Source organism: Pinus tabuliformis, chromosome 6 (assembly GCF_031772625.1).
Source record: "Pinus tabuliformis cultivar Carrire ecotype Pingquan chromosome 6, CPIR1, whole genome shotgun sequence".
Taxonomy (NCBI): domain Eukaryota; kingdom Viridiplantae; phylum Streptophyta; class Pinopsida; order Pinales; family Pinaceae; genus Pinus; species Pinus tabuliformis.
Window position 1 is genome coordinate 679,145,909 of NC_142292.1, and position 27,609 is coordinate 679,173,517.

Below are 27,609 nucleotides of genomic sequence, written 5' to 3' on the forward strand. Positions count from 1 at the left end.
AAGTGGAACAATGGCCAACTATGAGGATTTCTCCTTCTCTTTGAGTAATTTTTTGAATTCCACCTCCATTTATCTGATTTGGAGATTTTGTTCAATTATTATCTTTTTTTTCCAAAGAAAAAAAGCGAAGTTTTTATTAAGATAAAAAGTTACAAGCAGATGCATAAAGCATTCAATTTGGCTGTGTGAAAAATGATCATACAGCCCGCAATGTACAGCACTGCCTAAAAACAGAAAAAAGAATGAGTTGCTCCGCTTTTCCGGAAAGCAGCAAAAAGGAAACCCAGCTGGCCTAAGTCTTCCTACCCTTCTTCTTCTCCACTTTTCGCCAACCATCCATGATGGGAGGGGAGTCAATAACGGCTAGCTGGTTTTCCATCGTACTCATCGGTTGCTCCTTATCCGAATCCGATCCTTCAGGACTGTGGCTTCGTTTGTTTCCGTTTATTTCCATCTGGATCTCTTGTTCCTTTTCCTCATTAATCTCCTTGTCCTTATTTTCCTGAGTTTTATCCTTTGCTGTAGTTTGTTCTTCTTTCTTTTCTGTAGTTACCTTCTTCCATGCAGCATCTATATCCTGCCATCCTTTCGGCTTCCTTTTTTGTTGCTTTCTCTTGTTGAGGCTTGGACATGCATTGTACAAGTGACCTGTTTGTTGACATCCCCGACATCTGAAAGCTGTATTCTCATAGTCCAGAGGTTGTTTCCACTGTGTATTATTGAAGTTTAAGATGATGCTCTTAGGTAGTCCTCGACTAAGATCTACCTCAACACATATTCTGGCAAAAGTAAATATTCCTTTTATGTGTCTCTCTGCGTCTATCTTTAACATTCTCCCCAAGGTATTTCTGATTGTTATTAGAACCTTTGAATGCCAAAAATGTAATGGAAGATTATGCATCCTCACCCATACTGGCATCCTTGATACCACCATGGTGTTAGCATCAAAATCAGGAAACCAAGGGGTAATAAAGAGTCCAGCACTACCCCAGAACCATGGCCCTTGGTTGAGAACTATTTCCTTTTCTTCCTCTGTTTCAAAACATACTATAAAAAAACCTTTGGGGTACAGGTAGATTTGGCAATTTTTTGTCCAAACCGAGTGAATCCATTGATATAGTGCATCAGTTCTAGGCCAAAATCCGTTAAATATGCAAATAACTGCATTTTTTTGTAGATCTGAATATATACTTTTTACCTCTAGTATTTCGATGGAGATAGCTGGGCTCTCCAGCATTTGGTCTACAATGTACTGGCCTGGAGGTTCCGTGACGGCTATGGGCTTTTTTCCTTTGCCCTTCACTACCTCCTTAAATGACCCATTGCTTTGCGAGCTAGTTCCAGCATTTTCAGCTCCTCCTCGTAATATCATATTGAGAATGATTGTGGAATCTGACTTGATGTTGTATCCTTGCATGGTTCTGCATTCCTACATCGATCTGCCCTCATTCACCAGATGTTGTTCCTCAACTACGTAGCATGTCTGTTCGGCGATATTGTTCTTTAGATCTGAAACCCTGTCGCTGTCAGAAGTCCAGACCACTATTGTGGTTCCTTTTGGCGTCTTCACAAAAACTTGAAACCCAGATTTGGCATTCCGGGGTGGCTCGGTTCTTTTCAGATCAGAGCCATCCACCTCCGTCTCCGAGAGAGGTTCTATATCTCCTGGATTTTGGCTTTTACTTCGATTGTTGTCCGGATGGGGTAGATCCAGGCCAGATCTGGAGGACAGTGATCCACCCTAGAGATGAATAGAATCACGGCTACCTACATGAGGATTCAAAGTTGAAACAATGAAATTTCGGGACTGCAGAGCCTGCTCCAGATCCTGGCAACACCGCTGCTGCATGTGGAAGAGTGTAGTAGCTGCCAAGGGTATTTCGTCAAACACTTGCCGCGCATCCTCCATGCGTTGTCTAAGAATTGGATCACCCAGCGCTTTCTTGATACACAAACCAGGCCGCGTTAGAGGGACTTGTATCTGAGCATAGACGCTTTTGATGAATAGGGGCTTACCGTCATGCAGTGGGGAGAGGCCAAAAATGGTCTTTGTCTTGGCGCCATGGAGATTCCGGGAAGCATTTTCATAAACTAGGGCAGCTTCTTCGGCAGTGACAAAAAAGCCGAGCCATACTCTGGTTTTCTTCAGGGGACCTCTGATTTCCGCCACGAAACTCCCCCACGGCCTTTTCCTCTCGCATCTGAATTGTTTTTCCTTCACGGTCGATGAAGGTTCTTGCTCACAAACTCCTGTTTCACGCAGCGCAGCCCAACCGGTTACCACATCCTCCACAACGATAGCTAGGGTTTTCATTGCCATTATCAGCAGCTCTGGGCAGCACTCAGTTCGTTCAATGTTACAAAGTCGTTCAATTATTATCTTGAACATGTCTTCATTTTGCTTTTCCAGTTCTCGAATTTCCTTGGTTTTTGGATCCTTTGTAGATGGAAACTTGAGATGCTTCCTTAGAGCTGCTATATCAACATTTTTCTTCTTTACAATCTCCTCCACTTCCTTTACATAACTGGATTCCTAACCTAACTTAATGACTAAGTCCTCTAATGGCTTAATCCTAATATATTTTCCCAAAGATGAAATTTTCTCCAGCTTCAATTGTGACTGTATGTTGCTGATGGAGGCATGTAATTTTGAAGTTGTCATGGCAGTGTTTTTATACTAGAGAATAGCATTTCCCCAGTCTATTTGTGCATATCCATCTGATCAATCAGATGGATTTGATTTGTGTCAAAGGAGAATATTGTCTTCTTGCAATCTGCTGGTGATTTAGGAAATGGAACCCGTGCTTGCAAAAAAGCCATATGCATTCTCCCTTGTTCAGTATCAAAGGCTGATAGAAGTTTGTGTTGGGAAGCAATAGTTTGCTTCTAGAACTGAGTGTAGGTGCTGGCCTTTAACATCTCATTCTTCTGCTGGCCTTTAGGTTTTTACAGGTCTGGAAGGGTCAGGACTTATGCAAAGTTGTAACACCCCCTCCTCCTAGGGACACCCATGTAGCCAATCAATTGGGAAAACTTGTGATGAGAGAGGTTACTATAAGGGATTCAATCTCCTTGGTCATCTTAAGGAAATGGACTTGACGGAACTCATCAAGCAAACCCATCTACATTAGCAATTTCACCCTCAAGAGACATGTTAACCACTTTGTAATCTTTTCCCTGGGTCCCATTGATGTTTTGAAGCCTCTCAACCCAAAGTAGCTCTCATGTTATAGGCAAGACAGTGACTAGAAACTCAATTTCGCTCTAATAGGCCTTCGTGCCAGTGACTTCGGACATTTCTCAGCATATTTGTGCTAGCGATACCAAGCTTTGAGCCACTTTTCTAGCCCAGAATCCCCACCTCTATCTAGAACATGCTACAACCGTCAGAATCAATCAAAGACATGATAACAATGTTTATAATTCATAAATGAACCTCAGGACTAGGCCTAATCATCCCCAACCAAAATTGATATTTTGTTAAACACTTGTTGTCAATGCAACCTACAGGTCTAGAATACAATACATAGCATAAATGACTGAAAGAAATTATGAAACATAACCAAAAGGATCGCCTCCTTCTCCATTAGACTATTATGTCATCAATTAGGTCTTGCATCCATCCATTTAATAGTTACAAGTAAATACATGAAATAACCATGACATGAACCAGTCACATAACCATGCTTATAACCATAATTAAGCCATATAAATGTCAGAGATATTTCATCCATTAAATTCACATATAAAAAAGTACAAAAGTAAGAGAAATATTTTATTATTCATAGGATAATCCGACCAAGTTTGGGACTTCCGCGTACTACTCGACCATAAACATAGTTGAACCAAATCTCTCTTTCAGCAAGTCACCCCCATGCCATATTCCAAGCATGAATGTGGGATCTCATAGAACAACCAATCCAAGAACAACCAAGGGAATCCAGGGTTTAAACCACCTCCACCCTCACCAAACTGTGATCACAACAATACCAGTGCTTTGATCACAACCAAACTGAACTTGGAATGCCATCCTTAGGAAATTTTCTTCTCCTTATCTCTTAGGATTTACCACAATCCAATCCTGGATCACTAGGCCCTAAATCGAGACCAGTCTCTCATGCTTTACAAGAATCCAAAACTAGATCACTAGGACCTAAACCGAGACTTCTCCCTCAGGCTTTTCTGTGTATCCTACCAAAACTAGTCAAGGGATTCCTAAGCCTTTTGGAATGAACTTTGAGACCACCTCCGCCCCGGATTCTTAAATCCATCCAACAAACTAAAGCTCAAAACCAAGATAAACTTCCCACCATACCATGGCATCCATAAAACGTTAAGGCTATGCTAAAAACCATTATCATAACCTGACAAAACCATGCCACTGACAACAATTGAACCATATACCTGTAGGTTTTAACCTCGTACAGAATTTACCTGCATACGAATTCTAAAAACAAAAATAAATAATGGAGAGACCATAATGCATAAAATAAATATACACAAAGATTTTCCCCTGGATCCCAAAATCGGGACTACCATATTGATTTTTCATTATGTTCATTTCAATGTTACAATACATATATATACATGTCGAAGCATCCATAAACCTCAATTCATTAACCTTGGATTAGAACATAACCATAGTTAACTTGACCAGATCTAAAAAATACCATGGACCAAAAACCATCGTGCCCAAAACCATGTGTGAAAACCATGCACAAAACCATAGGTAGGTCTTCCCACCTAATATAGGGTCCTAAAAAAAGATTCCTAGGTCGTTTTCCCAGATCCCATAGAGGGTGGTCTACCGCCCCCCTCAAACCCCCTGTGACCCCCTCACTGTGCATCGGCACAACGAAGGGGGAGATCCATCCCCCCTCTAACTACTGGGGCTATTCGTGGAAATAATAGAACACAACCCAACAACACCAACATGCATATCCAAACCAACCAGGAAATCATACATGTAAAAGGTTACCTGCAAGTATTCCTATTGAAGTTGCTTGATCCTGCTTTCCTTTCCTTGATCCTTGATTTCCTTCCTTTCCCTTTGCTTTCTTTTCATTCCTTGATCCAAATCTAGAGTGCTCCAAGAAAACTCTATGTGACCAAGTGTGTGAGAGAGAGAGAGGGATAGAATAATGAGAGAGATCCAAACTTGAATTGATAAAAGGTTACCAACTGATCCTCAGAAACCTTTTTATTAATGAGGCCTCTATTTTATTCATTTTCCATTATTTTCCTTCAATTTCATCCTCGCATGCAACCTGTGACCTTTTATTTTCATTAATAAATGTGCCAAAATGCCTTTTTTCCTTTTAATGCCTTTGCCAATTTTCCTTAGCCAAAACACACATCCAGTGATGCCCACTAGGATATCTTTGCCCAACATTCATCTTCAAATAAGTGTCCCTTAATCGTTGTCTGATTTTGCCTTATTAACTTTTATTAGATGAATGTTTCACCAAGGCTCTTATAGAACTGCCCCCCGCCTTGGGGAACACCGTCCTCGGTGTTAAATGACACCATGACCTTAACAAAAGTGATGAAAATCAAACATACTTCCCATGGAGCTTTATAACTTAGCTCATTGTAGTATTTACAATCAAAGATCTGCTCAAAACAAAAAACATCATGACAACATGAAAATATAACAACCATAATAATATGACACCCATACCACTTATTGGAGCTTTATAACTTAGCTCATGGCGGTATTTACATCCATATACATATACATACATATACCAAAACATTAACAAAACATATGCCAAACATATATGAACATCAAACCAAAATAGATTTGCCTCAACCGGAAAACAATGGAGGATACAGGGCCTACATCTGACCTGCCATCTCCAATGTAGCTTCTTCATGCCTAAATTGCTTCCATTATACTTTAACTTTATATATGGCTCTATTCCTAAGCATGAGATGTTTCTGTTGAAACATGCACTGAGGCTTCCGCTAGAACTCTCCTTCTTGCCCCACCTGCAATATAGACCAAACAATAACATGATCAACATCCTTTATATACTTTCTAAGCAATGAAATATGGAAAACATCATAGAATTTCACTGTTGGAGGCAATGCAAGTTGATATGTCACTAGTCCAATCCTCTCAAGGATCTCGAAAGGCCCGCAATACCGTGGTGCCAACTTGGCACGTAAACCACCTTAAAGATATTTTCTTGGTCTTGATCTGCAAATATACATGCTCGCCAACTTGAAACTCCTTGAACAAATTGTGATGATCTGTATAACTCTTCTATCTATGATGTGTTGCCTTCATATTCTTCTTTATAACCTACATTTCCTGCTCCACGTTTTCCAACATGTCTGGTCAAATAAGTACCCTATTCACTCGATCACTCCAGTTGATGAGAGTGTTACAACTCCGCCCATATAATGCCTCGAAATTACTCATTATCAATGATTGTTGATAACCATTGTTGTATGTGAACTCAACGAATGGAAGATAATCCTCCCATTTCTTCTGCTAGTGCATCACGTACATCCTCAACATATCCTCTAAGATATTATTGACCCTCTTTGTCTATCCATCTGCCTGCAGATGATAAGTTGTATTGAAGGCCAACTCTATGCCCAATCCTGCAAATAGCTCCTTTCAAAACATGGAAGTAAAATTTGCATCCCTGTTCGACACAATCTTCTTTGGAATACCCTGCAGCTTCACTATCTCTCTGATGAACACCTGTGCTACCTCACTCGCTGAATATTTATTCTTTACTCGAATGAAGTGAGCTACCTTGATCAACATGTCAACCACGACCATAATAGAATCATGTTGCCTCACTGTCCTCGGAATACCTGAGATGAAATCCATGTAAATAACCTCCCATTTCCATTTCAGAATCGTTATCGATTGTAGTAAACCACCTAAATGCTTACATTCCATCTTGACCTACTGACAATCTAAATATCTAGCCATGAACTCTGCCAATTCCTTCTTCACATTCGGCCAATAGTAGAAATCCTTCACCACCGTCAATGTCTTCTAATATCCAAGGTGACCCGAGTATGGCTTGGCATGAAATTCCCTCAAGATAAGCTTCTTGAGCTCACTGTAATTCAGTACGTAGATCCTATCTCTAAATCTCACCAAACCAGTTGTCGTGAGACGATAGTCTGCATCTTGATCACGTGTACCTGTACCTATGCTCTGTTGTAATATGTGCATAATATCCATGTATTTATCATCCCGATGTCCTATTTGCAAGATCCTGTCATATAACTCTGTCCCATAATATCTCATTGTTGCTATATGATTTACCTGTACCTTCCAGCTAAGAGCATCCGCAACTCACTTCTTCTTCCCTTTGATGTATCTTATCTCAAAGTCAAACTCACTAAGGGTAGCCAACCATCTAACCTTCATGGCATTCAGATTCAGGTGATCAAACAAATATCTCAACCCATTGTGATTGCTCATCAATGTAAACATCCTACCAAGAAGATAGTACAATGCCTGTATAATCACTGCTAGCTCAAGATTGTGCATTAGATAGTTTTTCTCATACTCATTCAATTTTCATGACTCATAACACACTACCTACCCTACTTGGATGAGAACTCCACCAAGCCCTATCTTGAAAGCATCTGTACACACTACAAACTCCTTATCCAGATCCACAATCTTTAGCACTGGTGCATGTGTCAACAACTTCTTAAGCTTCTCAAAACTAGCCTAACATTCTCTTGTCCATTCGAAATTCTTACCTTTCCCCTGCAATGATGTGATAGGATATGCAATGCGTGAGACGTTTCTGTTGAACCTCTTGTAGTATCTTGCCAATCCCATAAATGATCTCACCTCATCCATATTCTTAAGATCTTCCCACTCCATAATAACCCTTTTCTTTCCTAGATCCACTACTCTGCCATCCTTGGAGACAACATGCCCCAAATAATGTACCTCTATCTGAAAGAAACTGCACTTGCTAAGATTAGCATACAACTGATGGTATCTTAGCAACCTCAACACTGCTTCTAAACGCTTGACATGTTCTTTCTCATTCTTAGAATATACCAGTATGTCATCAATGAATACAATATCAAAATTGTACAGATAAGGATGCAACACACTATTCATCAAACACATAAATGTAGCTGTAGAATTAGTCAAACCGAATGGAACAAAAACAAACTCATAATGCCCATGCCTGGTCCTAAATGCAATCTCTAAGATATCCTCTTCCTTGATGCGTACTTAATGGTATCTCGACCTCAAGTCAATCTTAGAGAACATTGTTGCTCCCTTCAACTAATCAAACAAATCATCAATCCTTGGAAAAGGGTACCTATTCAAAGAGTACCATGTTTCTTCTTCACGAACAACACTGGTAGACCCCAAGGTGATACACTCAGCCTAATGTACCCATTTTCCAACATTTCCTTTGGGTGCAAATTTAACTCAACAACCTTAGGAGTGCTCATCATGTAAGGTTCTTTCGATGTTGGGGTTGCCCATGGCACCAACTCAATAGAAAATTATACCTCCCTATTAGGTGGCAACTCTATAATGTCCTCATGAAATACATCCTGAAACTACTGCAAAACTGGGTAACTTCTTAACACATCTACATCCTCTACCTCCTTACCCTTGTCACTAGAAATGTTTACTGCAAACATCACACAACCTTTTCAGCAACTACACTTAGCCTACATAGAGGTAACCATCGTCATTGATGTAGGATTCTTGTTCCCTTGCAAATTCCTCTTTCCCTCACTATCATCCACATAGTCAATGGCCTTGTCAAATCAATCCACTTTAGTTTTTTGAAGGTATAGCCAATCCATACCCAAAAGCATACTCTGCGGACCCAATGGAAATACATTCAAAAGTGCTAGTGTAGGCATACCATTTAGCTCAAATGCACAAGCTCTTACCCAATAGTGAACTCGCTTCTTTATACCTATAGCCAACTGTACCAACCAAGATTTTTCAGTCACTTATTTTGTCAAACCACACTTATCCACTAGGTTAGGTTTTGGGAAGGGGTCCTTGGGGTCAATTGAGTCAATTTTGAGTAAATGTTGTAGTTTTTTTTTTGACAAATGTAAAGTCTTCGTGAAATATGGATGTGGAGCGCGAAGCTAGTAGAAGTCAAAGGGGCTTTAGGCCCTTAGTGGGGTAGTGATAGAGTTGTTTTGAGACCCACCCATGGTCCACGAACCATGGTATTGTAAAGCGGATGCTATAAATAGATGAGTCATAGTGAGTCTAAGGATCAATCAATTAGTGAAGAATCATTGTAAGGGAAAGGTGTTAAGAGAGGAAAGGTTTGTTTCTTGTACTTAGGCAAAAGGGGAAGGCACCTACAGCAGAGTGTGTGGAGACCTTGGTAATTCTACAGGTTGAGTGCAAGGGCCCCTGCAGTTAAGTGCGCAAGGAGAATAAATCTATAATTGAACATTTATACTTAATAAAGACTATTTTGGGCCAAAATTGATTCATCTGTGTCTTATCATTTACTTCTGCAAAGTTTATGTATCTTTTCTCTATGAAATGTTTTGTTTGAATTAATGCTTATTTACTGCGTGAAACTGGTAGATATGTAATATTTATGCATGATAAGTACAATTAAGTACCTTCGTGAAGATCTGGAATTCGTTTAGATAGATTTTTAATATTTTTCTATTCGGAAGGATTACAGTTGTGTGAAGGAAGATCTAAGCCATAAGGATATCAGGAGACCATCACATAGGCCTCTAGATGTGGAAACCTGGTTCTAGTATCCCCCAATACTACTTCGGGTGAGACTGCAACCTGCGCTACACAGGTTGTTGTCGAAAGGGCCAGCATTTAGGGTTTTGTTTGTTTGCACAGTTAATGTTGAATCTGGGTCAGGCCCCATTAAGCCAACAAATGGTTCCGTTGCACTTTCTAATGATTGATAGGGGTACACACTTTCTAAATGAAACTATTGTCACAATGCTCAAATAATTTCATGTTTATCATCAAAAGAGTACACCCTATCATCCTCAGGCCAATGGTATGGTGGAAGCATTCAATAAAATTCTGGAAAACAGATTGACGAAGGTCTACAATGTGTAAAATAATGATTGGGATGTGCGCATACCAGCGGTCCTATGGGGATATAGGACGATATGGAAGAATTTGACAGGACAAACCCCATTCAAGCTGGTTTATGGGATAGAGATTGTGATGCCCATGGAATACATTGTGTCAAGTTTGTAGATTGCAACATTGATTGATATGGTGGATTGCAAGACTATGGAGGATTGCCTCACGCAGTTTTTGGAATTAGAAGAAGACAAATTTCTCGCTTGATTTCACCAACAGGTGCAAAAGGAGCGCGAAAAGGCCTGGCATGATCGACATATTAAGATGCACACATTCAAGGTGAATGACTTGGTCCTACTTTACAATAGAAAATTTACCAAATTTCCTAGGAAGTTTCAAATGAACTGGTTGGGATCCTATGTGGTAAGGAAAATTACAAATGGTGGCACAGTTCAACTCGCGAAGTTGGATGGGGAATTGTTTCCGGGAAGAGTCAATGGAAGTCAACTTAAGTTATATCAAGGGGAGCCTACCCCTGTGCAATGACTACATTATGGCTAGGTAGTCTTAGTACTCTAAGGAGCTGCAAGGAAGCACAGGACTATAAACTACATTGCCCGAAGACTGGGAAAACAAGGTAAGGGGGCTGCGAGAGGGAAGCCAGAAGTACATGAGGAGGAGTTGCACCAAGATGGTTTCACCAAGATGGTTTAACCATGGAGGATTGTACAACGCAGTAGAGTCTAAAAATAGCCATTGGATGCACTATAGCTAATTGGATGGTGAAAATCCCATTAGGAGGAGCAGGTAGGCTGCATTTATGATGGAAATCCTTGGAAATATGCCACCGAAGATGCATTTATGATCAGAAATTGGAGGGAACAGTCAAATTTGAATTTGAAACTGCCTATAAGTTTGGCATGCTAGCTCGCATTACAACACTTTTCATTTAGATAATTTGTTGCCAAAAATATTCCTGTATGTCTAAGAAGGATTGGGAGGAACTAATTTCACAATTGGAGTTAGAAAACTTACCTGATTGGAACCGTAATATCATCCTTAAGAAAATGACCAATCCTGCAGAAGCCGCAAATTCTGAAGCCACTATATCTGAAGCTGCAGCTTGTGAAATCACATCAGAAATGGAAGCTACACCATTTGTGCCTACGATGCCGAGGTCACCTAGGCCTAAACCATCTGCTGCTAAGGAGAAACAAAAGTGACCACAAGTTGTTCCGGTGAGTTAGTCACCGAGGAAGAACCCTACAGAGGTTTAGCAGAAAGGGAAGATGGACAAGTCAAAATAGCGACACGAACCCCTATATCTTGACCAAGAGGAGCTTTGCGAAGGGGTTGAAGAGTTGGATGTTGAAGAGGGAGAGTCTCTCACTAGGCTCTTGAAGTATATCCCTCCGCAAAAGGGAAAAGCGAAGGTACCCAAGGATCCCAATGATGCTAAATTCATATTTTGTAAACTGTTATTGCTTGAGAATGTGTCAATTGAAGGCATGCTCTTACAGCACATTCCTGCACTTAAAATGGAGGATTGGGATCTAGCTGATCATGAGAAATTCTTGCATTTGGCGAAAAATAAATATTTGGCGAAGATATACTATGAGGAGACTAGAGTCATGCAACTAGAGCCCTCGAAGTGGATCACAAGGGTTGAAAGTTGGGTTGTTGAATATGTTATGCGTACTACATTTTAGCAAAATCACTATCAACACAGTATCTGTATGGAAATTTCTTGCACTGGTTCATGATGGGTGTCTTGGTTGGGAGAAACCATCCCCATCATAGATATGTTGATCCACCGTATGACCATGTTTCCCTACTAAGGGGTGGATCCAGTTGAGGAGTTTGGAGGCAAGAGTAAAGAAAAGCAACTCGTAGATAGAATGAAGAACAAGTTCGACTTAGTAGAGAAGTCATGCGGATATTACATCCGTTCCATCATAGACAAGGCGGTGTCGTTTGTTGCTCATATTTTGGCTTGCAAGGTCATGAAAAAATATCGTGCAGACGACGTGTTGATGCTAGTGATTTCATTGGCTGCAAAATGCGCGAAGGGGGTGCAGTACAACTAGGCACAATATTTGTGTAAGGAGTTTCTCTTGAATTTTCATGAAACAAAGGACGACGACAAGGCATTCCACTATGCCTCGCTGATGTTGTTAATTGCTCTAGTTACGTGGAGACTACCAGAAGATAGTTAATTCCCTCCATAGGATGTCGATTTACCAGAGGCCACGAAGTTTACTTCGCTATGGACAACAAAGGATCTGGAGAGGGTCATGGAGACAAAGATATTCTGGCTTATTGTCAAGGTGGACCTTTGCACGATGATTAGCTAGAGGCTGAGGTTGTCACCTACCATGTTTGAGCAGTTGGAGGCCCACATGAAGTTGAAAGCAAATTTTCACAACGTATCCATCTGCGCAAGACAAGATCCTAAAAAAGTATGGTACAAGTTTCCATACCTAGTCACTAACGTAGATGTATAGGAAGTCATGGGAAAATGGCTAGGGGAGTGGCTACACCCCATAGATCTCGGTGTGGGAACAAGAAAAGGCTGAGAAATATCCTTTATACAATCCATAGCAGCGCAGAAAAAAAAGAAAGAGGCTAAGAAGGCAACAACCCAAGAAAACGCAGCATAGAAAAAGAAGAAACCTGGTGCAAAGGTAGTTGTTGCTAACGCAGCTGCTGACACGGAGCACACCACGAAGGAGGCCACATTGGATGTTGAGGATTCTGCTTACTCTGTCAGTCCAAGAGAAGTTGAATACACTCCAGTAGACACGTACAACGATGTGCCTGGCAATGGAAAGCCCGACTATGGAAAATATGGTAGAGGAATTGGAGTAGGCCACGGTGGAGGGTTTTGTTGACATAGGGGTGTTGAATGTGGATTTCAGCGACCTCCACAAAAGGACAGATGCACCAGTTGAGTGAATCGAGGGTGAGCCACACAATTTGTGTTGGGGACCTGTTGGGAAGGGGTCCCTAGGGTCAATTGAGTCAATTTTGAGTAAATGTTGTAGTTTCTTTTTGTAACGAATGTAAAGTCTCCATGAAATATGGAAGCGGAGCGTGAAACTAGTAGAATTGAAAGGGGATTTAGTCCCTTAGTGGTGGTAGGTGATAGAATTTAAAGAAGAAGTTATAAATAGATGAGTCATAGTGAGTCTAAGGATCAACCAATGAGTGAAGAATCATTGTAAGGGAAAGGTGCTAAGGCAGGAAAGGTATATTTCCTTTACTTAGGTGAAAGGGGAAGGCTCCTGCAGCTAAGTGCACAGGGATCTTGGTAAGTTCACAGGCTGAGTGTGCGGGCCCCTACAACTGAGTGCGCAGGGAGAATAAGTCTGTAAATGAACATTTATACTTAATAAAGACTATTTTTGACCGAAATTGATACATCTGTGTCTTATCATTTACTTCTGCAATGTTTATGTATCTACGCTTTGTGATATGTTTTATGTGAATTAATTCTTTTTTACTACGCGAAACTAGTAGATCTGTAATATTTATGCATGATAAGTACAATTAAGTACCTTCGCAAAGATCAGGAAGTCATTTAGATATATTTATAGTATTTTTTTTTGCTTAGAAGGATTAGAGCTACGCAAAGGCAGATCTAAGTAGTAAGGATATCAAGAAACCATAACATAGGCCTCTGGATGTGGAAACCTAGTTTTAGCATCCCCAGATACTGCTTCGGGTGAGACTGCAACCTGCGCTACGTGGATTGTTGCCGAAAGGACCGGCAATTAGGGTTTTATTGGTTGAGTCAGGCCCCATTAAGCCAACATTAGGATTAATATAACTATAGTTAGAGCGAGGATCAATCAAAATAGAAACAACTTGATCACAAAGCTTACTGTCCATCTCAATGATCGATCTCTGATTACTCGCTTGCCTGTTGTCCACAACTGCATAGATCCAGGGAATTTTATGACCAACATCACTAACTATATGTGCCTCCTGAACACTGTAGATCTGGGGTATACCACCACTCTGATACTGCGGACAATGCCTCTTACGATGATCCTTACCACATATCCAACGCTACAATGGTTCCCTAGCACCACCTCTAGCCCGATGCTCTCCACGTCCCTTCTCAGTTGCATTGAATTTCTTTTAAGGAACTACATTTTCTTTCTCACTTTGATCTTGAGGTGTTCCTCTCTTTGGTGGCCACTTCCCTTTAACTTTCTCCTTTCTTTTGGAGTCATGCTTAGGCTCAACTTTGTGCTTCGATTGCTCATAACAATGCTTCAACTTTCAAATGGCCTCCCAATGATCTAGGCTCATCGAACTCAATCTAATCTCTCTATGCAATTCGAAATCCATTGATGAATCTCTAAACCTTGGCATTCTCCTCCTTGAGTTAAGGCACATATCTCAACAACTCCAAAAATATCACAATATACTCATCACTTCTAATATGACCCATCCGCAACTCATAAAACTCCTTAGCAATGTCATCATAGTACCTCTTCGACAAGTACTTCTTCTTGAAGAGCCTTTCAAATGAATTCCAATTCAAATCCTCCACATGTATACCTTTAACATTCTTAAATATCTGCTTTACCTTTGAGACTAAAAGTGTTTATCTTTTCTTTCATGTTTTCTAAATAATCATGCAAACGAAAGAATTTCTTGATACCAAGCAACCAAGGATAATTTTAGGGGCGAATGTTCGCCCTTTGGCGAAATTAAGGGGTTTCAAATTTTTAGTGGGTGAATATTTTGTATCATAGTACATTTTTACAAATCACCTCAAATAGCCCACCTTATTTTAAGGGAGAGGGTAAAAAAGGTAAATTTAGCCCTTGAAATTAGGACTTACAACCTTCCATTCGCCCATTTTCAAGAATATGTTTTATTTAAATGAATCCATTCGCCCATTTTCAAGAATAGGTTTTATTTAAGTGAATTCTATGGGCCAAATACCATATTTATAAAAGAGGTATGGTAAATTAATAAAAATATAAATAAATGAGAGGTATGGTAAATAAATAAAACATTTTTTATATTTACTCAATAAGTCACCTTATATAAATGTAAGGGTGTAAACAAATAAAAATATAAGTAAAGTGGAGGTATGGTAAATAAATAAAACGTCTTTTTATACTTACTCAAAAGGTATGGTAAATAAATAAAAATATAAATAAACTAGACGTATCGTAAATAAATAAAACCTCTTTTTATATTTAGTCCATAACCCTCGTTCTATTTATGAAGGCTCAAGAAAGAGGTTTTATTTAAGTGAATCCTATGGGCCAAATACCATATTTGTAAAAGAGGTATGGTAAATTAATAAAAATATAAATAAACGAGAGGTATGGTAAACAAATAAAACATTTTTTTTTTATATTTACTCCATAAGTCACCTTATATTTACAAACACTCTAAAAATTGGTTATATTTAGGTGAAACCTATGGCCAAAATACTATGGGACAAATACCATGGACTAGATTGTTATTAATACCATGCAAAAAACCATTATTAACCCTAATATTGGAATTAATAAAAATAAAAATGGCACATGGTGTTGACCCATGGTATTCACCAAAATGGCACATGGTATTGACCCATGGTATTCACCTGGAATGTAGCCTATTTAAATGGGGGAATTAAACCTGCATGTATCCTATGCTAAGATTCACTAGGACTTTACAAAGTTTTATTATTTAGTGAAAGACTAGCCAAGATCTTACAAGATTTTATAATTGAGTAAAATATTCTAATAAAAATAAAAATGGCACATGGTATTGACCCATGGTATTCACCAAAAGGGCATATGGTATTGACCCATGGTATTTGCCTGGAATGTAGCCTATTTAAATGGGGGAATTAAACCAGCATGTAGCCTATGCTAAGATTCACTAGGACTTTACAAAGTTTTATTATTTAGTGAAAGACTCGCCAAGATCTTACAAGATTTTATAATTGAGTAAAATATTTGCCATGCCTGGTGAGAGATTCGCCAAAAAATTATATATACATATTATATTATTGATAAAATCGCTTTCCATTTTTCCTATATACCATGGAGATTCGCCCATTTATTATATTTATAAATTTAGAGGGGGTTCTTAAAATTTTCCCTGCAAGCAACCATGCTTTTGCTTCCTATGATTTCTTCATCTCTCCATAAAAGGTAGGTGGCTTTTCCTTCTTAAACTAATCCATTAAGTATCCCCTATTTCTCCTCCTGTAAGGATGATGATGATGATGATGATGATGTCTATCAGAACTAGAACTAGAATAGTACCTGTGTTGATCACCTCTCCTATCTAGAGTGTCCAACAACTTGCCATCTCTAATCGTGTCAGATATATCCAACCTATTTATACTATGAGACCTACTTCCATATGCCCCATTAGTTCTATCCTTATGTCCATGGCTGATCTGATGTGGTCCCTATCGCTGCAAATCTAACAAATTTTGAAGTAGTATCGCATTTACCTCTCCTTATTTCTCTTGTGCCTGCATGATTTTGTCATTGTCTGCTTTGAAACTCCTTATTTCTTCCTTTAGACTTCTCAATGTGTCTGCCAATTCAGAAGAGTACCCCACACCATGCTGCCCATATGATGCATAGGGAGATTCTATGTAGTATATCACCATGCTATCCATCTGATCTCTTTCCTGCAAGGCATACTATGTCAGCTAAACCAAATCACAATAAACCAATGTACCCTGACATATTTCGAGGAGGATACCTTTTCTGCAAGATCATCAAATCAATGTGATACTTGTATAACATAAACATAACAACATATAGACATATATAGAATAAGTGTATCAATGCATAAACATCATTTTAGCTACGGTCCAATCATCAATGCAAGTCCATATCAACAATGCATGATGTGACCTCATTCATGACAACAACCATTACTCCATTGCACACATTTCCACATGCAACTATCAACTTGCATAAGAAATTTCTAATCAACTACACATACATATGAATGCATGTAGTCGAGCATAAGTGATCAATTCTTGTAATCAACGTACAAGACTGATACATGTGATGAAAACATTCAACAATGCAACTGACATACAAGGATGTGGTCAAGCGAAATATAACCATATGAAAAGAGTCATAAACTTCCGACGATGCATCCCGTAAAATCACATCAAATTCCTCATGACAACCTTACTACAAGCAAGATGAACATGATGCAATGAAACAAGCACATGGAATGAAATTGTAAGAGACACACATGCAACTGATATGTATACATGACCAAGAACTTTCATCGAAGGAGAGCACAACCATGCTTAGATACCAGTCTGTAACACACCCTCCTCCCAAGTCCACCCAAGTAGCCATCAAGGTGGGAAAACTTGTGATGAGAGAGGTTATTATAAGGGATTAAATCTCCTTGGTGATCGACCAAAAACTCAAATTCTCTCTCATAGGCCTCTTTGTCAGTGATTATGCACTTTTCTCAGCAGCGTTGTGCCAGTGACCTCGTGATTTGAGCCACTTTTCTTGCCCGGAATCCACGCCTCTGTCGAGAATGTCCTAAAACCCTCAAAATCCATCAAAGACATGATAACAATGCTCATAATTCTGAAATCAACCTCAGGACTAGGCTTGAACATTGCCAACCGAGACTGACATTTTGTCAAACACTTGCCATCAATGCAATGTACAACTCTAGGATACAAGACAGAGCATAAATGACTGAAAGAACTTATGAAACATAACCATAAAGATCACCTCCTTCTCCATTGGACTATTATGTCATTAATCAGGTCTTACACCTATCCATTTAACTGTTACAAGTAAATACATGAAATAACCATGACATGAACCAGTCACACGACCATGCTTCTAACTAGAATTAAAGCATATAAATATTAGAGATATGATAGCCATTAAATCCACATATAAACAAGTACAAAAGTAAGAGAAGTTAGCTTTTATTAATCATAGGAAAATTTGACCAGGTTCGAGACATCCACGTACCACCTAACCACAAACATGGCTAAACCAAATCTCTCTTTCAGCCAATCACCCCCATGCCATATTACAACCATTAATGTGGGATATCATAGAAAAACTAATCCAAGAATAGCCAAGGGAATCCAGAGGTTAAACCACCTCCACCCTCACCAAATTATGATCACACCAAAATTGGTGTTTTGATCACAAACGAACTGAACTTGGAATGCCATCCGAAATCCATCACTATTCTTGAGGAATTTTTTGTCTCCTTGTCTCTTAGGCTTTACCTCAATCCAATCTCAAATCACTAGGCCTTAAACTGAGACTAGTCTCTTAGGATTTACCACAATCCAAACCCGAATCACTAGGCTCTAAGGTGAGACTTCTCCCTTGGGCTTTACCGTGTATCCTGCCAAAACCACTCAAGGGATTCCTAAGCCTTTGGAAATGAACCTTGAGACCAACTTTAACCTGGATTTTGAAATCCATCCAACAAAACAAAGCTCAAAAACAAGATAAACATCCCATTATACCATGGCATCTAGAAAAAAGCAAGGCTAGGCTGAAAACCACTGTCATAACTCGACAAAACCATGCCACTGACAGCAAGAGAACCATACAACAACATGCAAAGCCATGCATGTCCAGACCAATTAGGAAATCACACATGCAAAAGGTTACTTGCAAGTATTCCTACTAAAGCTGCTTGATCTTGCTTTCCTTTCCTTGATCCTTGCTTTCCTTTCTTTCCCTTTGCTTGCTTTTCCTTCCTTGATCCAAAGCTAGAGTGTTGCAAGAAAACTCTAAGTGACCAAGAATGAGAGAGAGAGAGAGAGAATAATGAGAGAGCTCCAAACTTAAACTAACAAAAGCTTACAAAATAATCCTCATAAGCCCTTTTATTAATGTGGCCTCTATTTTCTTCATTTTCAATTATTTTCTTTCTATTTCATTCTCACATGCAACATGTGACCTTTTACCTTCCTTTGCTCATATTTTTATTTATTTTCATTAATAAATGTGCCAAAAATGCCTTTTTTCCTTTTAATGCCTTTGCCATAGCCTTTGTCATTTTTCCTTAGCCAAAACACACATCCAGCAATGTCCACTAAAATATCTTTGCCCAACATTCAACTTGGACTAAGTGTCTCTTAATAGTGGTCTTATTTTTCCTTTATTAACTTTTATTACATAAACTTTTCAAGAGGGATGTTAGAAAAGTATAAGTGATATTTCTAATCCTCAAATGTTCTTTGTTGTGATATAGGCCAATAAATATTTTCTCTATCTCCACTTTTCTTCAGTTAACTTAAAGGGTAAGTGATATGAGAGAACCCAAATATAAATATTTAGTAGAAGTTATTGAGGTCAAAGAAGTTGCACATCTCTATCAAGGTCATTGGGGTTGACCAACCACGAATGAATTTAATCTTGGCTAGGCCAATATGCACCCCATGTCCATCCATGATGTAGCACAATTATTGAATTTGTTACATTCCAAATAAGCATTTCCATATATTTTCATACAAGTTATATCATTTCAAGGTGTTCAAGACCTCTTGAATGTGATCCAAAATGTTTTTCTCATGATTTGCTAAATGTTAGAAAATCCTTTATACTAAAAGGGGGATGAATTAGTATAATACGTTCATGATCATCTATTTTGTTTTATTTTTCTCTTATTTTCAATAGTTATCTCAAATACTAGATGAAAAACAAAATATCTTATGAATATTAGATTTAATTTATAGACAACATTAAATCATAGCATAAGTATTAACACATCAAAAAAACATATGTAGACAGATATAAGTGGAAACCCATAGAGATAAAAACCACTATTTTTTATTTTTGTGTAAAGAAATTGGCCACTCCTTTTTTCACATCAGCTTTTGTAGAAACCCACCTAATAAAAGCTCCAACCTCTCTTAAATTTTGCAAGCTACAAATTCTTAGAAGCACTCCCTCTCACATATATCAATTTCTACAAGCTTCTACCTATGTAGGAAGATTCCAAAGATTCCACATGTCTCGCAATATTTTCTGTTATGTGCCACGCTAATCGTTTTCTGTTTTGTTATTATTTCTCTTTTGACATTTTACCTATTTGCATATGTTGATTTATCAGGGCAACACCATCAAGATTCCTATAAATACATGCTATTTCGGTCTGCCTTCACAAGAGCATTCGCGGGCACTTTTATCGGTTCGTAATGGCATTGTCTACTGTTCTGTCTGCCGCTCATCAACATGTTGAGAGGGATAGTGTGATTGAGCTTGCTAGATCTGGGCTAAAGTTGCTTCCTGCAAGTTATGTGAAGAGCGAGGACGAACGCCCCAAGATACCCCACAACGCATTCAGCAAAAATGTGCCCGTTGTCTACATACTCAACTCAGCAGGGATCGAGCGAGATCGAGTTAAGAGCGAACTAAAACGAGCGTGCTAATATATGCTAATTGCTGAGATCTGGACATCCCACATTGGAATGTCATTCTAATATATGCTCATTGTTGAGGTTGGGTTTTTTTGTTTTAACTATTTAGTAGAGATTCTGTTAGTCTTAATGTTAAATGGAATATATAAGAATTTCAAGAGAGTAAACTAAATGCACATTTTGTTATTATATAGTCACAATAGCTTGTTGTGTATGGACAAAATAAAAATAAAAATATTTATATATTATAAAATAGAAAAATAAAAAAATATTTATTATATAAAAAATTTATAGAATATATATAGTGTAAGTATTAAATATTATGTATTTGGTTAATGATTATTTATTATTTTTATATCTTAAAATTTGAATAAAAAAAATAATTATTTATTATAAAAAAAATTTATTGGTAAGATATATATAAAAAGTAAACACTAATATTATGTACTAAATTAATATAGAAAAATATAAAAAGATATTTATTATAAAAATAAATTTATAATATATATATCTGTATCAAATATTAAGAATAATGTATTTAGTTAATGATTCATTTATTATTTTTATATCTTAAAATTTGAATAAAAATAAATAATCATTTACTATAAAAAAAAAATGATTTGTAAGATATATATATATATATATAGTAAATACTAATATTATGTACTAAATTAATGATTGATTCACTACTCTTACATTTTATTTTTTAAAGAAAAATAAAGTGATATTTAGTAAACAAAACACTAGAAAAACACTTATAGAAATGATTATTCGTATCTAAAGTTGAAGAAACATTTATAGGCTATTCAAAAAGTTGACAAGGCAAATGCATTTTATGTTCATCTAGATCATAAATGGTCTCTTTCCTTACTGAATAGCTGTTTTGTCTTTTAATTTTTATTTTTTTAAATAATAATAAAATTTATCTTTATTTAATTAACCTATTTAGTTATCCCTTATAGAAACAAAAATAGTTTTGTATTGTAGAAGTATTGAGCTAGTTATGAAAACAAAAATAGTTTTGCTCTAAAGAATTTTCCAGAAAGAATTTGGATTCTTCGTGTTTCAAGACAAATCAAACCATTACAATAACCTAGGAAAATAGCAATAATCAGCCATTACAAAGCAGATAAATGACTATAATCCGCTACTACAAAGGCAAAGATTACATGTAAGGCCTCTATAAAGCTGAAAATGCACATATTTGTTGCATTTCCTCAATAGCTGACCCTCCTTCCTTCAATTATTGTTCCTTTTCCTTCGACTGAATTGTTGCTCTCTCAAATGTTCAGTTGCTTCTTGTTTTACGAGAGTTGCTTCCCATAACAATGCATTAGTTTATAGTAATAAATTTATTTAGTAGGAGTCTTCATTGTCATAGTATTAAATGTCATGGAGAAAGGTTGAGAAAGGAAGTTTTTTTTGGGGAATGAAATTATTCGAAAGGGTGTCCCAGTGGGATCAAGTTTTGTATAATTTTAGTGATGGCATCCCACAATTTTCATGATCGTTCTTTATCTTGGTGATAACACCCCGCAATCATGGTGATATCATCTCACTCATTAGCATCCCACTACTTGGTAGACAGTTTTTCCATCCAACATTGAGTTTGGGCCCTACCTAGTCTCAACTTACTTGGAAAAAAAATCATATTTTAAATGCATAAATAAATTCTATACTTTAATTTTTTTCAAGTATTCCAAATTAAGTGGATTTTCAAACTGGCCTACTACTGCTTGGCTAAGAACGGCCCAAAGGCAATCTGTGGCAATCTGTCAGGTGTGAAACTCTGCCACTTTAGACATTACCAATACTTAATTCCAAGGGTCTAATTTTCCTTCAATAACAATGATAAGTCAAAAAATATTTACTCATAATAATTAATAATAATTATCTATACTAATTTAACAACTAAATTATATTATAATATATTTTCAAAATTAAAAAAATATATAATTTCCAAACTTATCACTTCAATACATCCCTTCCATCTAATTTAACAAACAAATGAATTATGATATGTTTTCAGAATAAAAGAAAATATGATTTCCAAACTCATCACTTCAACACATCCCCCTATCCTATTGCACCAAAGGATAAAACAGTAAAACATAAAATATTTATACTACCGCCTAGTGAAAAACCCAAAACGTAGAAGATTTGATCTTCTAAATTCAAGAAAGATTGACTGCTGATTCCAAAGATTCCACATGTCTCGCTTATGTCCCACGGGAATCGTTTTCCGTGCTGTTTTGTTATTATTTCTCTTTTGACATTTTACCTATTTGTATATATTGATTAATCAGGGGAACACCATCAAGATTCCTATAAATTGATGCTATTTCGCTCTGCCTTCACAAGAACATTCGCGGGCACTTTTATCGGTTCGTAATGGCATTGTCTACTGTTCTGTCTGCCACTCATCAACATGTTGAGAAGGAGAGTGTGATTGAGCTTGCTAGATCTGGTCTAAAGTTGCTTCCTGCAAGTTATGTGAAGAACGAGGACGAACGCCCCAAGATACCCCACAATGCATTCAGCAAAAATGTGCCCGTCGTCTCCCTGCTCAACTCAGCAGGGCTCGAGCGAGATCGAGTTAAGAGCGAACTAAAACGAGCGTGCGAGGAATGGGGAGTTTTTCAGGTTGTAGATCATGGACTTCCTGAAGAGCTCAATAATCGAATGATGAGGGAAACAATCGGCTTTTTCTCACTCCCTGCAAAAGAGAAATGCAAATATTATTTTGAAACAACAAATTTTGTTGGTTACGCTAGTGGTAGTGTTTACAAAGATGACCCTCTTATGGACTGGAGAGAACTGTACGCGGCCAGGGGCTCACCTCGAGACGTCAGTGCCTGGCCTTCCCAACCACCACAGATGCGGTAAGCATTTCTCGATAGCTTTGTTCAATATATTAATCTAGATTTATCTAATCCACTTGGGATTTATCACGCACCCGAGAGATTAAATTTTTTAGGTCTAAATTTTTTCTAAAAATTTACCAAAAAAATTTGCATATAGACAAATTTTTAATTATTTATTTAATCTTTTAATTTGCATATAAATAAATTTTTATTTTTAAATTTTAAATTTTTTTTTTTTTTAATTTTGACCAAATAAACAAAATTTCAACTTTCATAATTAACCAACACTCTTCAATATCATATTATTAAATATTATTAAACTGTAAAATACCCCTCTCACCACAATTATAAAAAAAAACCTCTCATACTCACCTTTTTTTTGCTATTTCAACATCATACTAAGCTCTAAATGGGCCTCTCCCTATAATTATAAAAACAAACTCTAATACTTATTTCTTTTTTTGGCCTATTTTTCTACTTTCAGGTCAACATTGGCAGATTATAGCAATGCAATGCTAGAATTGTGGAGAGCTTTGCTAGAGCTCATCTCTGAAATTCTTGGACTCGAGTCTGAGGCTATCCAAAAGGCCTGCGGAGAAGGTGAACAAAAAGTTGTGTTAAACTATTATCCGGAATGCCCTCAGCCTGAGTTGGCTTTGGGATTGAAGAGGCACACAGATCCTGGAGTCATAACTATAGCGCTCCAAGATCGAGTAGGAGGATTGCAAGTGACAAAAGATGATGGGAACAAATGGGTGACAGTGGAACCCATTGAAGGCGCTTTCGTGGTGTTTGTGGGAGATATGTTGCACGTAAGTGACTTTGTTTTACAAGTAGCTTAAGATATAGTGCACGTAAATGACTTTGTTTTTCCATTATTCAGCAGAGAGATGTGGAACTGAATCAATTATCTTAGTTTAGAATTTGGAAATGTTTGGGAAAAAAATGGGTAGCAAATTTTATTGTGGAATTTAGGTTTCTGTGATCTATATCAATATTTTTTAGAAGAGTTTTCGGCGAAAATCACATCATAATTTATTTGTCTATGTTTTTCGAACCAACTTGTCCTACTATGAACCACTATAATTCGTTCTAAAAAAATTGACAAATGAATTATGATGTGATTTCTGCCCGAAACTCTTCTCAAAAATTTTATTGTTTTAACTTAATTTTTGTTATTAAAATATCCTAAATAAACTATGTAATATTTTTTATTTATCCAACTTAATAATTATTCTATTTATCATAAAAACCTCATTCTTGTTATTGTTAATTAAATATTTCTGAATTTTGTAACTGAAATCAAAATGTTTTTATTATTTTAAGATAACTCTAACCTTGATAATTTTATCATTTATATATTTAATATCTTTTATTAATTTTAAATGGTAATTCATGGCTATTGGAATCTCTTCCCTACTTTACTGTATAAAACCCCCGTAAATATTAATTCGCTAATGTGACCTGTTAAATATGAATGGTACAGATTCTGAGCAATGGGCGTTTGAAGAAAGGGGACCATCAAGTCGCAGTGAATTCATGCTACTCTCGTGTATCCATTGTGACATTCTACTACCCAAATGCCCTTTCTGTTGTACGTCCATTGGACGGACTGATTAACGAGGAGAATCCTGCGAAATTCGACCGGCGCTGCACCTTTAAAGAGATATTTAAGGAAAAGATATTGCGAGACTATGTCTTGAGGGCTGAACTTAAAAGAAAAATTGAAGCGCGGAATGAAAATCCTGCAGATCCTGTTGCTCTCTTCGATAATGGAATATGAAGGCAGTGATCTGTGCTTGCAAGTAGTTTTCTTAAATTTGTATTTTTGCGGTTATTAAAAGGGTTGAAATGTAGGTTTCTAGACTATTTTATTGGAGTTTTCTTGGTCAGAGCGTTAGTGTTAATGTGATAAATGTAAAATTTCAATACATTTTTCTAATATAAGCGTGATTGTAATGGCATGTGTTTTTTTCTTTATTTGGAGTTGTAATATTTGTATATTGTATTTATTTTATTATTTTAAATATGAAATTTTCATGGAGTTTTATTTAATGAACTTTTGACATATCACTTGTGTGGCATAATAAACAATACTTTAAATATGACTACATATTGGAATATATCTCTAAAAATCACATTATTTAACCCCCTACCAATATGAATCCAATATACCTTCTCAATTTAAAAACTCCTACTTTCACTACACTACATATTGTAGGTACTCATTTTTTCATTAACATTTTTTATAACTCTTTGTATTTTTTTCCTTAACTTTAGGCTCTATTTTTTATACCTACCAATATAAAAACCCTTTAACCCCTATATATCCCCATTAAATTATGTCATTTTTTCCTCAATAAATATCCCCCAATATCAACCCACGTCGTATGGTATTTTTCCCCAGTAAAGCTCCTTAGAAAGTTTATTGTATTTGACAATGAGATCACGTACCATAAATCTAAATATATTATTTCAATGTATTTTTTTTAATATAAGTGTGATTCTAATGACATGTTATTTTCTTGGAGTTGTAATAATGGTGTATTGTACTTACTCTATTACTACAAATATGGAATATTATAATATTTGATCATGGATTACACATCATAAATCTTTAATAAATAGAGTTTAAATATCTTGTGGTGTTATGTAGTATTTTTTTTAAAATCTTGAATAAGAAATATTGTAGTAATTTTAATATTGGATTTGTTAAAATTGAATTTAAATAGAATTGATAATAACTATTTTTTAATTCATTTAATTAAATTAAATTTTTAAATCTTTTTAATATTGACAATATCTACACAATATATATATATATATATATATATATAATTATATATCTATGCTTTTTCAACTAATTGTGTTGTTGGGACTTTTTTTAACATTATATTAAAATAAGACTTACATTATAATAAGGGTTATATTTGTTTTCACTAAAAGTTAATAATATTTCTTACAATTATCAAATATGTTTTTATTTACAATATTTTATATATAATATGTAGTACTTATATTAATGTCATTTAATTATATAATGTTAATGAATTAGTTAAAATTATACAAAATTAAATTATTATTAAATAAATACAAAATATTATTATTTCATAAAATTTGTTTAATTTATTTTAAGTAGTCAATCGATAATATTAAAAAATAAAAAATTATATGTTTGATTTATTTGTTTTAAAATTTTATATAATTTTCTATTTATAAAATAAATATTATATTTTCTAACGATTTAATAAAATTTCATTAATTTATTTATTTCAAAATAAATAAATAAATTACAAAAATTACATTAAATATTAAATATTAAATATTAACCATTAAATATAAAATAATATATATATATATATATATATATATATAAACAACATTAAGTGCTATCAAGAAAATAACCTCTAAATTTTAGGGAGATAGTGATGTTGATTATAAATAATTATTAAAATCAATAAATAAATTGTTTAACATATTATTATTATTATTATAATTATAATTATATATATATATATATATTAAAATATTTTTTATTTAATTAATAATTTTAAGAGGATATATTTTAAATGTTTGAATTAATTATTTTAAATTTGTTATAATTTTTTTAATTTATAAAACAAATTAATAATTTTTTTAATATTTTCAAAAAGTTATGTCAATTACATTTATAATAAATATTATAATTTTAATAGGGAAAATTTTCATAATTTTATCATTTTATTAATTCTATTTATAATAAAAATGAGTACAATTACATTAAAATTATTAATGTGGTTGATATAGCTCAAGGCTTTATAAATATAACAAAAAACAACTATTGCAATACGAATAATGTCTTACTAATGCACACATTTACCTGATTAACCATGTATAAAAAGATTGTGAGTCAACTTTAACTTGAGAACAAAAAAATAATTACACATCTTATGGTAAAATGGACCATTTTGCTAAAAAAAAAATTCTTATATATTAATTTCCCCATCTAATTAGAATATGAACTTACTAGAACTAGAATAATCTAAAATCCTTAGGAAATTGGTGGGTGGGAGCTATTGGCACAAATATAATTTATTAATTTATTAAAAGTCAGTGCAACCTAACAAACTCTCTAACATGCTACATTTCTTGATAAACATTAAGACTAACCTTATGCTGAGCATATTCCCTTGAAAATTAAACTAAAAAAAAAAAAACAATAGATCCTCATCCACTTTAATTTTTTTTTTTTTGTAAAGTTAAGCAGATCATATTAATTTTGTTGGATAAAATTACATAGATTCCTGGGA

The 27,609-nt window shown here is 35.8% G+C and overlaps 1 protein-coding gene across 1 annotated transcript; it reads left to right on the forward strand.

Annotated features, from left to right (window-relative positions):
• Window positions 1-22,793: 22,793 nt before the first annotated feature.
• Window positions 22,794-25,224, forward strand: LOC149260472 (naringenin,2-oxoglutarate 3-dioxygenase-like). Its single transcript, XM_089380097.1, has 3 exons — window positions 22,794-23,338; window positions 23,805-24,132; window positions 24,807-25,224. The coding sequence occupies exons 1-3, from the start codon at window positions 22,848-22,850 to the stop codon at window positions 25,101-25,103; spliced, it is 1,116 nt and encodes a 371-aa protein (XP_089236223.1). The 5' UTR covers window positions 22,794-22,847; the 3' UTR covers window positions 25,104-25,224.
• Window positions 25,225-27,609: the final 2,385 nt, after the last annotated feature.

Coding starts and splice junctions, on each gene's coding strand:
- LOC149260472 (XM_089380097.1), top strand. CDS start 22,848: ATGGCATTGTCTACTGTTCTGTCTGCCACTCATCAACATGTTGAGAAG. Junction 23,339..23,804: donor TCCCAACCACCACAGATGCG/GTAAGCATTTCT, acceptor TTCTACTTTCAG/GTCAACATTGGCAGATTATA. Junction 24,133..24,806: donor TTGTGGGAGATATGTTGCAC/GTAAGTGACTTT, acceptor TGAATGGTACAG/ATTCTGAGCAATGGGCGTTT.